Raw genomic sequence first — 16662 nt, 5'->3', positions numbered from 1 at the left:
CAGGGAACTGACCCAATTGAAGTTTACTACAGTAAACTTTCATCAATCTGGAAAGAGATTGATAGGAGATTACCAAACCCGATGGTACATTCGGAAGATCAAACCATCTACAATCAAATAATCCAAAACAACCGTCTTTACCAATTTCTGGCTGGACTTAATGAGTCCATGGACAAAGAAAGAAGGGATCTTGTCAACCAAGACCCACTACCAACAGTAGAGGCGGCGTATGCGGCGGTCCGACGAGAGATCTCTCGGCGGGCTATCATGAAACCAGGAGAAAAGGCCTCACAAACATCATCGGCCGAATCTCTTGGTATCGGCAGCGGACTTGCGATCAAAGGAAGAACGGAGAAACCCAGATTCCGGCGGGACGATGACAAGGCACATCTCAGATGCACCCACTGTGGCGGAACCCGGCATACCAAGGAAGGGTGTTTTGAGATTATTGGATACCCTCCTTGGTGGGGCGATAGAAAGAAAAAGGGAGAAAGGAGGAATTCCGGCAAGGTTGTCGTGAGCAGCAGCGAGGGACCGGCGGCTGAAGCAGATGCTCACGAAGAGGCAACGGTGGCCATGAGCTCTTCTACCTCAGGTATGAAAGAGAAGGAAAAAGGTAAGATTTCAGAAAACCTAGATTTGGTTTATGGCTTGAATTCTGTTGTATGTAATAAGAATAGGTACAGCTTACTTTGTCAAATTAAAGAAGAAGAAGACACTTATTCTAATATAAACACTAGCCCACGCAAACCCACTAGTCCAGAAATAAAAAATGTGTCCTATAAAACCCCTAGGCCCAAAAATGATAGTTCACAAACTCATGAAACCCAAACTATTAAAACAGACATATATAATGCGGGGTTAGTTTGCAATACCAAGAAAAATACCAAATGGATTTTTGATTGTGGAGCTACAGACACTATGACATTTGACAGTAATGATCTAGAAAAAATCCACCCACCAAACAAAAACCATATACAAATCGCAAATGGAGAGGTAATTAAAACAAAAGGGTCTGGTATTGTCAAAATTTCCGACAATATCAAACTATCTAATTGTCTCTTCATACCGGACCTATCTCATAAATTACTTTCCATTAGTCAATTGACAAAGGATTTAAACTGTACTGTTCTTATGAATTCTCGTGGATGTACTGTTCAGGACACTCAGACAGGGGAGATTATTGGGCATGGTACTGAAGAAGGCGGACTATATTACCTTACTAAGATGCCTCAACAGGGTGAAGCAGCGCTTGTTCGAGGGACGGTTGAGCACCAGCTCTGGACTTGGCATAAGCGCTTAGGTCATCCTTCACTAGGGTATCTTAAGAAACTCTTCCCTTCCCTATCTAATTCGAATATTTCTTTTAATTGTGAGTCCTGTATTCTTGCAAAGAGTCATAAACATTCATATCCGAACAGTAACAGTAGAACTGAAAAACCTTTTATTTTGATTCACTCTGATGTGTGGGGACCAGCTCCCGAATTTAATAAACATGGTTTTTTATATTATGTTACTTTCATTGATGACTGCACTAGAATGAGTTGGGTATATTTTCTTAGAAACAAGTCTGATGTCTATAAAACATTTATCTCATTCTATAAAATGGCCCAAACCCAATTCCAAACTCAGATAAGAATCCTTAGGTCTGATAATGGTACAGAGTATAAGAACATTGACATGGATACCTTCACTAAAACAAATGGTCTTATTCACCAAACTACATGTCGCGACACCCCACAACAAAATGGCATAGCCGAAAGAAAAAACCGAACCCTTTTGGAAATGACTAGGGCCATGATGATAGAATCCTCAGTCCCGGCCTATTACTGGCCCGAAGCCATTTCCACAGCTAATTATCTCACCAACCGACTTCCTACAAAAAGCCTACAATTTTCCACCCCATTAGACACCCTTAAAAACCATGTCAATGTTCCCACTACTCACTCGTTACCACCTAGAGTTTTTGGATGTGTGGTTTATGTCCACTTACCCAAACGGGAAAGGAATAAACTTGAACCTCGGGCTGTTAAGTGCGTTTTTGTGGGATATGGGACTACTCAAAAAGGTTACCGTTGTTTTGATCCAGTAAAAAAACCGCCTATATACCACTATGGATTGTGACTTCGTTGAAACCGAATTCTATTACCACCAACTTCGATCTCAGGGGGAGAGTTCTCGTGAGGATCTAAGCTGGTTGGTCTATCCAGAACCTGATGTTCCTGACCCAAAAGAACAGGTTGGCAACACCACCGAGGCAACTGAAAATATGATACAGCTCGACCTTCACATAACTACGCCCACTAATTTACACATGTCTGAGTCCCCTGTCCAGACTGAAACAGAGGTATGTACACCAGAATTAAACCATATTTCTGAATCTGGGTTACCTGAATCTACTAATATTTCTTCTGAAGGAGAGAATGTAGTTCCAGGTACAAGTGAAGGTCAACCGCCAGAACCTGATCATAGCAAATATGAGCTACCACCAAGAAGCACTAGGGGTGTTCCGCCAAAAAGATATGATCCAGAATTCGAGTCACAAAGATCCAGATATCCAACAGGAAAACCAGGAGAAGGAAACCTGTCTCAAGGAGCAAAAAACTATTGTGCCTCCTTATACACTGAGAATGTCCCTACAACCATAGAAGAAGCTCTTAAAAACAAACACTGGAAATCAGCTATGGAGGAAGAAATAAATGCATTGATCAGAAATAAGACTTGGGAGAAGTGTATTCTACCCACTGGAAAAAGACCCGTGGGGTGCAAATGGGTCTTTACTATAAAACGCAGGTCAGATGGAAGTATCGAGAGATACAAGGCAAGATTGGTAGCCAAAGGATATACACAGACCTATGGGATAGATTATGATGAGACTTTCTCTCCCGTAGCAAATTTCAGCACAATTAGAGTATTGTTTTCGATTGCAGCAAACAGGGATTGGCCCTTATACCAATTCGATGTGAAGAATGCTTTTCTTCATGGGGACCTTTCTGAAGAAGTTTATATGGAAGCACCACCAGGGTTCTCACATGATTTCAGGAAAGGTGAAGGATGTAGACTGAAGAAAGCCTTGTACGGACTAAAACAGTCGCCAAGAGCATGGTTTGGAAGATTTACTGTGGCGATGAAGAAATTCGGGTACAAACAAAGCAATGCAGATCATACATTGTTCCTCAAAAGAAGAGGAACTGCAGTTACCTGTCTCATTATATATGTTGATGATATGATCATTACAGGAGATGATATCGAGGAAATAAAGCAGCTGAAAGACAAGCTTTTCAAGGAGTTTGAAATGAAGGATCTCGGCAATCTAAAATACTTCCTGGGAATAGAGGTGCTCAGATCAAAAAGGGGCATTTTTATATCTCAAAAGAAGTATGTCTTGGATCTCTTAGCAAAAACAGGTATGTTAGACTGCAAACCAGCAGATACTCCCATAATCATGAATCATGGACTGCAAATCCTTGAAGGAGCCGAGACTGTAAATCAAACACAATATCAAAGGCTTGTTGGAAAGTTGATATATCTAGCCCATACTCGTCCTGATTTAGCCTATGCTTTGGGGGTTGTCAGTAGATTTATGCATAAACCTCAAAAACAACACTCGAAGCGGTATACCGAATCTTGAGATATTTGAAGGGGACCCCTGGAACTGGAGTCATCTATGAGAACCATGGTCATCTAGACCGCCATGCCTTTACTGACGCAGATTGGGGATCGGATCGTGATAGTAGAAAATCGACTTCAGGATATTTTGCACTTGTAGGTGGAAATCTGGTTTCCTGGAAGAGCAAGCGACAAAAGGTGGTTGCTATGTCTAGTGCCGAAGCAGAGTTTAGGGGGATTGCAAAAGGGATCACTGAAGTACTGTGGCTCAGAAAGCTCTTAAGAGAGCTTGGGTACGGACCCAAGAAAAGTTGCAAGTTGTATTGTGATAATAAGGCAGCCATAAGCATATCTGAAAATCCGGTCCAACATGATCGGACAAAACATATAGAGATAGACAGACACTTCATCAAGGACTATTTAGACTGGAAGGTGATAGTCCTACCATTTGTCCGGTCAGAGGATCAGCTAGCAGACATTCTCACTAAAGCAGTCCCTACACAGGCATTCAAGCAAGCACTAAGCAAGTTGGGTGTTGGAGAGCCTACCACCCAACTTGAGGAAGAGTTTTAGAAATCCAGAATAATTGATACAATTCCAGAATATTCTGTAATTGTCTGTCATACCATACTTAGATAAATCACCCTAATTTAAGGAGTGATTATAGGACTTGATTGAGATTGTAATGGAACTAAAAAAGGAAAGCATGTATGTATATAATGATGTAAAGCCAAACGTTTGAAATATAAGATAATACAGAAAAACCTTTCAAACCCAAAACCAGTGTATTCTTTTTGACTTAGTATATGATTGTTAAATTAATGTTTTGCTTCGCTACTCTCTCCGTTTTATAATAATCGCTACACTTTCCTTTTAAACCTGTTTCATAATCATTGCAACACTATTATGTCTTGTTCACTTCACTTTATTTTTGCTGAACTGAAATTATTTTTGCTGAACTTAAATTAATTTTACTAAACTTAAATTAATTTTGCTAAATTGAAATTAATTTTGCTGAGTTGAACTTATTTTTTCTAAACTGAAATTAATTTTACTGAATTTTTTTTTAAGGTGAAGTGGATATGGTCTTATTTTATTATTTCTCTCTCCTACTAACCTCACTTACATTACTTTTTCATTATTTCTCTCTCCTACTAACAATTAAATACATCCCACTAACAACTATACATTATATTATAAAATTCCATTGATCCCCACCCTATAATTTTCCTAAAACTTTGTACAACACCTAGTGTTGTGATTATTACGAAACGGGGGGAGTATATAATTTAGTAAAACCCGTGCATTGTACGAGACTTTAGCTAGTTTAATTATAAACATAAGTTTGTGTCAATGGTTAATGAGGAGATGTTGCAATTATTATGAAACAAACGTAAAGCGAGAGTGTTATGATTATTAAGAAACCCCAAGGAGTACGAAAGTAAGCAAATTAAATTGGGACGGACCGACGTTGAACTTGGTCTAAGAAGCCAGTAGCCAGTAGGATTCGATCCCCGGTTCTCTGCCTGGTGTACAAGAATACCGATTGACTTTTAATTGTTTTTTTCCTCTACCCCCCCCCCCCCAAAAAAAAAAAAAAAAAAAAAAAAAAAAAAAAAAAAAAGTAGACTTGGAAAAGAAAGGAGAAAAAGAAGGAAGAAGGGGAAGGTTTATGATCAAATAAACAAGTTTGAATTTTGTAATGGAAATCCAAACGATTGATAAATCTAATAGCGGATCAATTTTGCAATTTGCACCTCTCCAAAGTTCAATAGACGAGGGTTTTTGGCATCGCCTTTGTTCTTTGAAGCTCAATCACTGGAAAACCGATGAATCAGCTGTTTCTATTTCTGGTAAATCTTACTTTTCAATTTTCTGGAAATTTATTTGGGCTTTTGTTGTGTATTTTTTAATTCGTTTTAATATTAAGCAAATTAATAGTTGGGAACATGGCATTGATTTGATTTTATGTGGTGGAAGATTAAGTTGATTTAGGGGTTCGATGTAATATTGCAAGTTTATTGTTACCCAAAATATGAAATGGTTCTAATACAATTGTTAGTGGTTTATTTTGTTGAATGTTGGGTGTAATTTTAAAATAAAAAAAAGAAAAATTGTTATTTGACTTTCCACAAAGATCATGGTTTGGTATTATAAATTAGAATTTTGCATTCTTCTTAGGTGTGTTGATGATTGAACATATACTCCTGTAATTAATGAGACTAGTGATTAAGATGGATATCTCGTATTCGAAAACTAGCAGTTCAGCTTGATCATGATTATGAGCATACCAATTAGGAAGGCACTTGTGCTAAACCGATTCGGGGTGTGAAAGGGTTTGTCCATTGAACAAATGCACGCGTAGTGACTAGGATAGATGTTTCGTATTCTATGATATAGGTATAGCCATGTTATGAGCTACCAATTGTGATATGATATCTTGAATTGGGTGTGGAAGTTGGTGTATTTGAAACTACTTTTGTTAGGATTTTAGGTACCATTATGAACTTGAGATAATTAATTTGATTTGTTACTGCTACTAATTCTGTTATTGGACATGGTTTTGAGTGATTTGATATACAAAAAGAATGGGTTGATTGAAGGATCTTGTGCTTATTTTTGGGGAGGTACAGGGTTTCAGGTAGGGTTTATGATTGAGATTTGATTCTCCTTCGACTTTCGTGTATGACACATATTCTATTTCTGATGCCTTACAAAACCAAATAATCATGATGCGTCAAGCTATTAGACAAGAAAGGCGAGGTTCCTAATCTAGTGTTACACTGCTTACACACAGTGACACAACCTGTGTCTTTGTTTTTTTTTTTTTTTTTGTTAAATCTGGGTCTCCTGCTCTCTTGATCTCCCAACTAGTAATTGCTGTAAGGTTCGGAAATTGTGTGACCTTTTAAATCCTCAAATTGGCAGGATTTTTTGCACCATGTTCACATCATCGCGTATCAAACCACTTGACTGTTCTTTCCGAATCTTTGCCATCTGAAACTAATGAGGATTTATCATCAAAAAATTCAAACCATTCGAATAGAAATAAATGCGCTATCCCTGGCACCCTCTATAACACAAATACAATAGAGGGCTTTCGTCAGCTTGACAAACAAAAGTTATTGAAAGAAGAAGCAGAAAAGGTGTGTGATACTTCCATTGCCTTTATTGTAAGTTTGATTGCCTAATATGCTTCTCTGAGTAAGATATTTTGTTGGACTGTCAGATTTGGGATGACATTCGTAATGGAAAGGTTGAGGAAGACTGTGCATTACTTTCTAGATTTCTTCTTATCTCATTTGCTGACCTCAAAAAATGGAGGTTCTACTACTCTGTTGCATTTCCTGCTTTAGTGCTTGATCCTCCAGCAACCTTTGTTGATCTGAACCCTGCTTCAGAGTGGTTCAGCGTGGAAGAGGTGTGTAAAAAACGAAAGTCATTTTTATTTTGGATTTTCATTATTGCCTTTGTTTAATCTTTGAGTTGCTGGCATCAATGCATCATAGGCTAAGTCTGTTTCTGCTGCCTGCAATGAGTGGCGTAGTTCAACAGTCACTGCTGGTAATCTCCTCTCTCTCTCTTGTAGAAAGGAAATTTATTATTTTTTGGCCTTACTAATTTTCTGCATAATTTTATACATTCGCTAAATCCTCTTTCCATTTATATCCATTGATGAAGCTTATTCATGTTGTGTAGGTGTTCCCTTCTTTCTTGTTACTATTGCTTCAAATTCACATGCAACAGTTAGACAACTTAGTGAGTGGGAATCCTGTCAACGAGACAGTGAGAAGGTTTGGCAATGTGCTTTAGCTACTTTGTTTTTTCCCCACTTAAGCAAGCAACATTCTAGCGAATTTAGTCTATTTTGATGCTTATATTCTGTGATATGCAGGTCTTGTTTGGCATTTATGATCCTTGTCATCTTACAAATCATCCTGGTTGGCCTCTTCGCAACTTTCTTGCTTTTTTGCATACAAAATGGAACCTGGAAACTGTCCCCTTCTTTTGCTATCGTGAAAATCGTGGTTTTGCTGATATGGGTTTGTCACTTGTTGGTGAAGCGCTGATATCTCCACAAGGTAGTGGAAGAAAATGAGTTACATTTCTTTTTGGTCACTTCTTTTTATTCTCTCTCTATCCCCGCCCCTCCCTCACATGTATAGGCTTCGCTATATGCTAGTATCCATCTAAAAATTAGTTTTGTAGGATGGAAGGATCAGGGACATGTGCCTAAAGCTGTTGGATGGGAACTTGATAGAGAGAAAAAATTAACAAGATCCATTAACCTTGCTACATCTATGGATCCTACTAGGTATGATGTCAATAAACTCATGTCCATATATATTGCTTGTATACTTGTTGTGGTTATCATGTGATTCATATCATGAATTTTTTTTTTTTTTTTTTTTTTTTTTTTTCCCCTGTCAACATTCACAGGTTGGCTGAATCTGCTGCTGATTTGAATTTGAAGTTGATGAGATGGCGGGCTTTACCTTCTCTGGACTTGGGTCTTTTATCTGCTACTAGGTGTCTTCTTCTTGGGGCAGGCACTCTAGGTTGCCAAGTTGCTCGAACACTGATGGTAAGTGCCTATTATGTTTGGAATTTGGATCACAGGATCTGTATGCCTTGTATTCACTTTTTTGCTTTTAGTTAATGTGTTTATAGTATCTTTACAGGCTTGGGGTGTGCGGAAGATTACACTGTTAGACAGTGGCAAGGTGGCCATGTCTAATCCATTAAGGCAATCATTGTATACATTGGAAGATTGTCTCAATGGTGGTCAATATAAAGCCATGGCTGCAGAGAGAAGTCTCAAGTCTATATTCCCAGCTGTGGTATATGATGTTGAACTTTTGTAAAATGACTTTTTACTGTACTCATTTTTGTCAATGACGTCATATTGGCTGCGTGATTGGATTTTTCCCTTAATTTGGGTGCATGACCTGGTCTTTTCCTGCATGTTGTAGGATGCAAAAGGTATTGTGATGGCCATTCCAATGCCTGGGCATCCAGTTTCTACTCAGGAAGAGAGCAAGGTGTTGGATGATTGCAGACAACTACAGGAATTAATTGATTCCCATGATGTAATTTTCTTATTAACTGATACAAGGGAAAGTCGATGGCTTCCAACACTCCTCAGTACCAATTCTAACAAGGTTATTAGCTTATATACATACTTATTTCTTCTTCTCTTCTGACATTTTGATCATTTGTTGCTGTTATAAAGTCATAAACATTTGTCTATGATTTCTCATATAATTCTAATTGCTTCCTTTTCATTCTCCATAAATGAACTGTGTATAACAATCTTAAAAAACATGTATAAAGTTAAAGCATGCAGATATGTTTGGTTGTACTCCTGAGAAGTTCCCAAGTAGAAGGACATTTATCTATCAATAATATCCTAATTGTTTATCTGTGAGTCAAACAACAGGATGAGTGTATATATCTTTGTAATTGTATTGATAAATTTAAGGGGAAAGGTGTAGAAAATAGCTGATTTAGAATTGTTATCATTTGGGTATCTGATGTCCGAAAAAAAAAAAAAAAAGAATTGTTATCATCGATGCTCTCTTATTCCCTGCTTTACATCATTACATGTAACTTTTCTATTGCATTTATATGCCTATGGGTGAGAAACATGAACAGCTTTGTTTCTTAGAATCAAATGATGCATGATTTGCTGTATTTTTCTCAGAGATTTTTTGTCCAATGTGTAGTTGAAGAACCAATCCGATGCATTAGCTAATTTTTGCTTGGTTTTAACTGTTTATTAAAATTATGTGAATTCAGATTACTGTGAATGCTGCATTGGGGTTTGAGAGCTTCTTGGTTATGCGCCATGGAGCTGGTGCTGTCAGTTCCTCTGAAGTGGCTAATGCTTTGTCGTCTGGCATGGGGAACTTGGCTATAAAGGATGAAGACAAGGGGACTAGATTGGGCTGCTATTTCTGCAATGATGTGGTTGCACCAATTGATGTAATTTTCTTCTCTGATGTAGTAATGGAATCTTTTTATTTTTATTTTTTATGCTTTGTTTGTATCAATACCTTTTGTAATGCATCTTTGTTCATGCCTTCTGTTTTGCAGTCAACTTCCAACCGCACTCTGGACCAGCAATGTACTGTCACACGTCCAGGTCTTGCTCCAATTGCTTCAGCACTTGCAGTTGAGCTTTTAGTGGGACTTCTCCATCATCCTCTTGGGTAAATCTTTGTAGATGTTTCCAGAAATGCTCTTTTATGAATTATAGAATGAGAACTTGTACATAGCTCAGTATGTGAGGATCTCTGTTTTGTCGAGAAATATCATTTTTTTATCCTGCCCTTTCTTCTATTGCATGTCCTCCTATGCATATGATTGTATGATTAAATCACATTTAACTTTATTGGAAAGGACTTCTTTTTACTGCATATTGGGATTTAATTTTGGTATATAATGAATGAATTTGCACAGGATGTATGCACCTGCTGAAAATTCAGGCTTAAGTGCTAGTGGAAGCAGTGAGCAACCTCTTGGTATAATTCCACACCAAATTCGAGGCTCACTGTCTCAATTTTCGCAGATGACACTTGTTGGTCATGCTTCAAACAGCTGCACAGCTTGTAGTAGAATTGTAAGTTGTGACTGACTCATGCAATGTGCTTTCCCATCTTACTCCCCTTGTTTGTCTGGGTGGTTTGTTTTCCCTACAAAATTATCTGAGCCAATGATGTTAGGACTGTGCATTGATGATATTTATTAAGTTATTTCTATCTAAACTTGACTGAGTTAATATTGAATGTCCAAGACCTTTCTGCATTCTGAAACCAATCATCCTGCTCTTTGGAAAAGTTTTTAGAAATATTGTTCTGCTTGTGCTTCACATTTGACAATGTTGTATAACATTATGGTATCGATAACTTGGATCTTTCATTACCTTTGTCAAATGATCTTGTTGATCAACCCAAAAGATTATAATTCAAAAGTTATTTTGCAGATTTTCCATATGTTACCTTGAATCATCTAAATTGTGAATTTGAGAATTTCCATTTAAAAATTCTCAAGTTTTTTCTCTACTGGAAACTAGCATTATCATCTACAATGAACAATCTCTAAATCTAATTATCATATAGATTTTTTTTTTTTTTTCATTTTTTTTTTTTTTTTTGGAATAATAATTATCATATACTCCGTAGTATTTAACAGGAAGTATCTTTGTGTATGTATTTTGCTAATCTGAATCTTGTTTTCTGTTAATTGAAAATTTCAGATTGTATCAGAATTCCAGAAGAATGGAATGGATTTCATTTTGAAGGCTATTAACCACCCCACATATTTGGAAGATCTAACTGGACTAACAGAGTTACAGAAGTCGGCTAACTCATTTGATGTAGACTGGGACATCGAAGATGAAATTGATGATGATGATTGTGTCGAAATCTGAAGTTGAAATCCTCACTTCTTCTGATTTTACTTTAGCAGTGTAGTTTGTATTTGCTGTAAATTGAAAAGGAAGTACAAAACACTATCTTGAAAAGGATGTCAATGTCGTTTGATCTAATGATCGTTTAGGTTGGCCACAAGTTTGTTTACTTAACAAATGCTGTAAAGAAACGAAAATAAACCTGTACTATACTCTTTCCATCTGCAAATATCGGTCATTTATACTAATTTGGAATTTTTAGGAGAAATGAAAAAAACTGTTATTACTTTCACTTATAATATAGAGATAGACCCCCTCACCCCATTCTAATGTCTTCTTGAAATCATTTATCTTTCCTTTTATATTTCTCTCATGTCTTACGTCTATCTCGAGGATAATGTTGGGAATTTTCCATGTGTGTGGAAAGCAATTGTCTTGCATTGACTAAGTGGTAGGAAGGTGACTAGTTTATAACGTTTGTGGACTATTTTTTCTAGCAACATATGATCTTAAGATGGAATCTCACTTGATTTGTTTATTTTTGTTGTTTCTTGTGTTCTAACATTGAAATCTGTATTATTATTGCCTACTACAGTATTGATATACTTAGGGAGCTACAATTCTACCAAATAACTTTTCTATGACTTGTATCTCATAATTGTATAATCTCTTATTAATACACAAATGGCAATGGTACTATGCCCCTCTAATTTGCCCACTAACTGTATTGATAAATTAGTTGTATTTAGGAAACAATATAAAATTCGATACATTAAATATTTATTCTTGTTTTGTGAGGTCTTGTGCATCACAAGTTCACAAAAGTTACAGTACTATCAACTATTAGAGGTGTCAAAACCAAATCGAATCGAAAAAAATTATTCGTTTTAAACTGTAACCGATTCGATTTGATCTAAGAAATTCAACACCCGAACCCGATCTGTAACCTAACTGAACTCAACCCAAATCCGAATTTGACCCTATTTGAACTTAACCCAGCACCGATTTAACCAGACTTGAACTCAACCTGAGACCGATCTGACCCGAATTGAACTCAAACCGAACCAATTTGACCCGATCTGAACTTAATCCGAATCGAAATTGACCTAACAAACACCCGATTCAATCTGATTTGTTTTTTTATCCGAACTGATATTAACTCGACCCGATTTTAAGTCCACCTGATTTTGACTTGACATGATTTCAAACTAACCATAATTTTAAACCTAACCTATTATTTACTATTTTTTACAGGACATGTTCGGCAAAATATAGCTGTGAAGGTAGCTGTTAGCTGTCAACAAGCTGTTAGTTGTGAAGATAGATAATTTAGGTATGAATGTTTGGCAAAATAGCGGTTGACTAGCTGTTACACATAAAAATCAATGTATATTTTTTTAAACGATAGATTAAATTTTCAATAGCTACCTCTAATTTCAAAAGCTACCATTTCTAACTTTTGATAAAAGCTACTTCCACCATTGAAAGTTCCCCCAACCACTAAAAGTTACATCAACCACTACATTGCCAAACACTCATATTTTTTGTTAACTAGTGATTTGATTTGGTCAAACCACTAAAAACTAGCGCCAAACACGCCCTAATGACACGATATGAAAAAATGATACATGAATAACTTGATATCTACCCAATAACAAGATTAAAAAAAAAAAAAAAAAAAAAACCAATAATTCTTTTAATTTTAAAAATGTACTTATTTGAATATTAAATTTAGTCAAGCCAACCAAAAATTCAGCCAAACACAAAAAGTATCTGAATCAGAATTGATCGAATAATGAATCAACTTTAGTAACCAAACCAAACTTAACAAAACCGAAATCAATCGAATCGAAACCAACCCATCCAAAGTCATCTGACCCGAGATTTACCTGGTCAAACCTGTTTTGAACCCGATCCGATATTATCCAAACCGAATATGAACCGATCTGAAATTGACCCGACCCAAACCCGATTTGGGCTCGACAGATCGTGACCTGAATTTGACCCGACCCGAAAGTGACCCGATCCAACCCGAAGCGGGTTAAAAGGGTAATTTAGAACCGAATATATCCGACCCGAACAGACCTGACTCGAATAGACCCGACCCAAACTCCATCCACTTATCCGAAATGACACCTCTATCTACTAATCTACTATGGCACACCTCATAGTAGCACTATGCAAGTGCATTGTCATGGAAAAATTTAGGCAACAAATAATACAAGTTAACGTCGACAACAAAGTGATGGCATCATCTATATATCGTTGCAAAAGATATCCAACTTTATCGTGACATTACAGTTATATTCCCACGTGAACCTTAGCTTCTACGTACTAATTTATGTGATTGTTATTTGCCATCATAAAAAATACTCATGCTATCTCCCTGGCTTGTTGTAACAGTGACGGTGCCACGGAGGTGGGGGAAAGACGGAAAGTGGTGGTTCAGTGACAAAATGTGGGTGTGAGGCGGCGGTGTTGTGAACATAGGATGTAGACGACTATGGTACGGCATTAGGTAAAGGTGTTTTGGTCATGCAATATGGTGATTTGAGTAATTTTTTGGTGGCATTTAGTAACTCCTTAATTTTATGGGTGTTTGGTTTGTAGGATAGATTATGAGGATTAGAGTGGGGTGAGTGAGAACACTAAGCTAGAAGTGGGGATTAATATTTTAGTAAGATAATGTCATTTCCATATTTGGTTCGTGCTTGGATTATATTGAAGTTCAATTTGCTAATTAATAAAGTCAAACTTTTAATAGGAGAGTATACAAGACGAGCTCAATCAAGTATTATCTTGTAGTTAATGTTTATGTTCGTTTAATTTAGCCATGTTCAAGCATGACCTCAAGCTTTCAAGTAAGGATATCAGTAGGGCGGGTCAAGAAGGAGACCCGCCCCATCCCCGCCCCATTTGAGGCGGGGATGGGTCCCGATTTGGTGGATGGTGGGGCGGGGATGGGGATGAAAACCATACCCGCCATGGGTGATGGGGCGGGGGTGGATTTTAGGTTGTACCCGCCCCATCCCCGCCTCGCCCCACCTGCCCCATTTCGTACCCACCCCATGCCCACATTTATATATTTACAAAAAAAAAAAAATTGTATACTTTTATACTATTTTATATTAAAAAAATTTATGTAAAATAAAGTAGTAAATTATTAAATATAATATGTTGTAATAAACTTAATATTAACAATGATTATTATTATTATTATTATTATTATTATTTTATTGTAATCTACATTAGTACATTACGTAATATTGTTGTATTTAAGAGGCGGGGTTAGATGGATCTTGGGTGGGGATTAGGTGGGGGTGGATATCCAAGTGGGGGATGAGGAGGGGATGGTTCTGGAATTGTACCCGTTGGGGCGGGGATGAGAATAAATTTTGGACCCGCCACGGGGATGGGGATGGGGATGAGAATGTTAGGCGGGGATGGGGATGAGAAATCCAACATCCGCCCCGCCCCGCTCCGTTGACATCCCTACTTTCAAGCAAGCTCAGCTCAGCTCATAAATATTTTGTTATGTCAATTAGTTTCGTATGTTATATGAGTAATATTTAATCTAAAGGTGTATATAAGACGAAGTACTTTTGTATCAAAATAGTATATAAAATGCGTTGTTCATCGATCATTCATATAATCAAACAATTCGTTCATGTATGAACGAGTATACATTTGTATTCAAGCAGATTTATGAAACAAATTTCAAAACATGCTCAAACTTTGCTCATGTACCTCTTCCATTGTTCCATAAATAAATGAGAAAAATTTGTCTCTTTAGCTTAATGTATCTATTGTTGTGTCTTTAACTAGCTTAATACGAGTATCTTTTACAAGTAAATTTGCAATGCTCACCCAATCGGCCCCACCTCTAAAACACTTCAATTATTCAATAAATAAAAAAATAGTTTTATCACTAATTTAAAGTACAATACATACATATCCTCATTCCTTATATTATTGACACAAAACGAAACATAGCCATTTATTAGATATTACTCCCTCTGTCCCATAATACATGATACAGTAAATATTGCACATATGCTAATGCACTACTTTGACTTTATTTTTTATATAATTAAATATTAATAAAAATTATTTTAAAAATTATATTATAAAACTTTATATTAATACCTATCTAACAACATATTTTATGATTAAATATGCTTTTATTTAGGGGTGTCCATTCAATTTCGGTTTGGATTTAGCCCAAATCCAATCTGATTCGAAATAAATTTCGGTTTTTAATTTTCAAATCCAATCCGATCCGAATTCCTTACCAAATCCAATCAGATTCAATCCGAATTATTATTCGGTTATTTGATCCAATCTAAAAATCCGAATTAAAATACATTGCTAATTTTTTGGGTCTACTACGATTATAAAAATAAAAATGCAATAATAAAAATTCAATTCTTAAAAGTATAGTTGTAGACGATTAATACAAGTATTGAAAACATAGGTTTACACGATTAATATTAATATAATTATAAACATAGTTTAACATGATTAATATTAACAATACTTATTTATAATATAACGCTATAATATTTCGGTTATTTCGGTTTTTTGGATTCGAATAAGGTCAATCCGATCCGATCCAAAAATCCGAATTTTCAAAAAAATTCAATCTGATCTGAGTCGATTTAAAGTTCGGATCCGATCCGAATTTATAATTCGGTTTGGATTGGATTGGATTTCGGTTTTTATCCGAATAATGGACGCCTGTACTTTTATTATGTTAGTACAAAATCATGGTCAAAGTTAATGCATAAATAGTGAAAAAAGTCCAACGTCTCATGTATTATGGGACGGAGGGAGTAACTAAATGAAATATATCTAAGATAGGGGGACCTTTAGATTTGTGTACCTTCTTAGTTTAAAAAAAATTATTAAATGAGAATGAAAAATAGTTATATTTCCTCCGTTCTTTTTTTATTGCACCATTAATGATTTCATGTTTGTCAATGTATTACTTTATCTATTAATATCTTTAATTACACTTTTGTAAAAATTATAAAAATTTGATATTTGAAATGTAGATTTCAAGAAGAATCTAACTAGATTTCACATGACTATATTTTTCCTTATGAATAAATCACAAATGATAGTGAAAAAACATTATGTAAATAGTGTAAAAGTGCTTATGATGCAATAAAAGAAAAACGGAGAAAATATATGCAATTTTGTGCAAACCAAAATGGGCATAATATTCTGAACTACTACGTATTTTTTTGTGCAAAATTATTAGGTTATAAAATTGGCCTTGTAAACTTTATCCAATAGAGACCATATCCGCTAACTCTCTAATAAAAGTTCTTGTACATTGATCATAAAATTATACACACCTTTTTTATTTTTTAGATTAACCATGAACCAAATTGGTGCTAAAAGTTACATCATGCATCCATTATTTCAGATTTTAAAGGAACTATAAAGTCAGGATTATTGCAATATTAAACATAAGTTTACCAAAGATACGAGTATTTAGAAGATTAACAATTACACTGCTTAGGAAGTGTTGCCAGGTTGTTTGCTGCCACTATTTATCTTGGGGATACACTGTAGGCTCTTCAATCCAGTCTGCACACTGCCACAGCTAACTCCCTCTGCCCACTTCGTATCAAATA

At 36.1% G+C, this 16662-nt stretch overlaps 1 protein-coding gene across 1 annotated transcript; it reads left to right on the top strand.

The window, feature by feature from the left end:
- The first annotated feature begins 4944 nt into the window (after positions 1-4944).
- On the top strand, positions 4945-11312 carry LOC110730574 (ubiquitin-like modifier-activating enzyme atg7). The gene is made up of 14 exons (XM_021910399.1): positions 4945-5462; positions 6538-6755; positions 6839-7030; positions 7119-7173; positions 7309-7403; positions 7505-7691; positions 7819-7924; positions 8050-8194; positions 8292-8450; positions 8583-8771; positions 9409-9594; positions 9706-9821; positions 10072-10231; positions 10868-11312. Exons 1-14 carry the CDS (start codon positions 5312-5314, stop codon positions 11039-11041), a joined length of 2133 nt encoding a protein of 710 aa, XP_021766091.1. The 5' UTR covers positions 4945-5311; the 3' UTR covers positions 11042-11312.
- The last annotated feature ends 5350 nt before the right edge of the window (positions 11313-16662 follow it).

This window comes from Chenopodium quinoa, unplaced genomic scaffold (genome assembly GCF_001683475.1).
Source record: "Chenopodium quinoa cultivar QQ74 unplaced genomic scaffold, ASM168347v1, whole genome shotgun sequence".
Lineage (NCBI taxonomy): Eukaryota > Viridiplantae > Streptophyta > Magnoliopsida > Caryophyllales > Amaranthaceae > Chenopodium > Chenopodium quinoa.
Note: the sequence above shows the minus strand (reverse complement) of the source record. Positions and strands in the feature narration are given on the sequence as shown.

Bases quoted from the DNA above. Each gene is read 5' to 3' on its own strand.
- LOC110730574 (XM_021910399.1), top strand. From the start codon at position 5,312: ATGGAAATCCAAACGATTGATAAATCTAATAGCGGATCAATTTTGCAA. The intron at 7,031-7,118 runs GTGTGTAAAAAA...AATGCATCATAG, and splicing joins AGTGGTTCAGCGTGGAAGAG to GCTAAGTCTGTTTCTGCTGC. The intron at 9,822-10,071 runs GTAAATCTTTGT...GAATTTGCACAG, and splicing joins CTTCTCCATCATCCTCTTGG to GATGTATGCACCTGCTGAAA.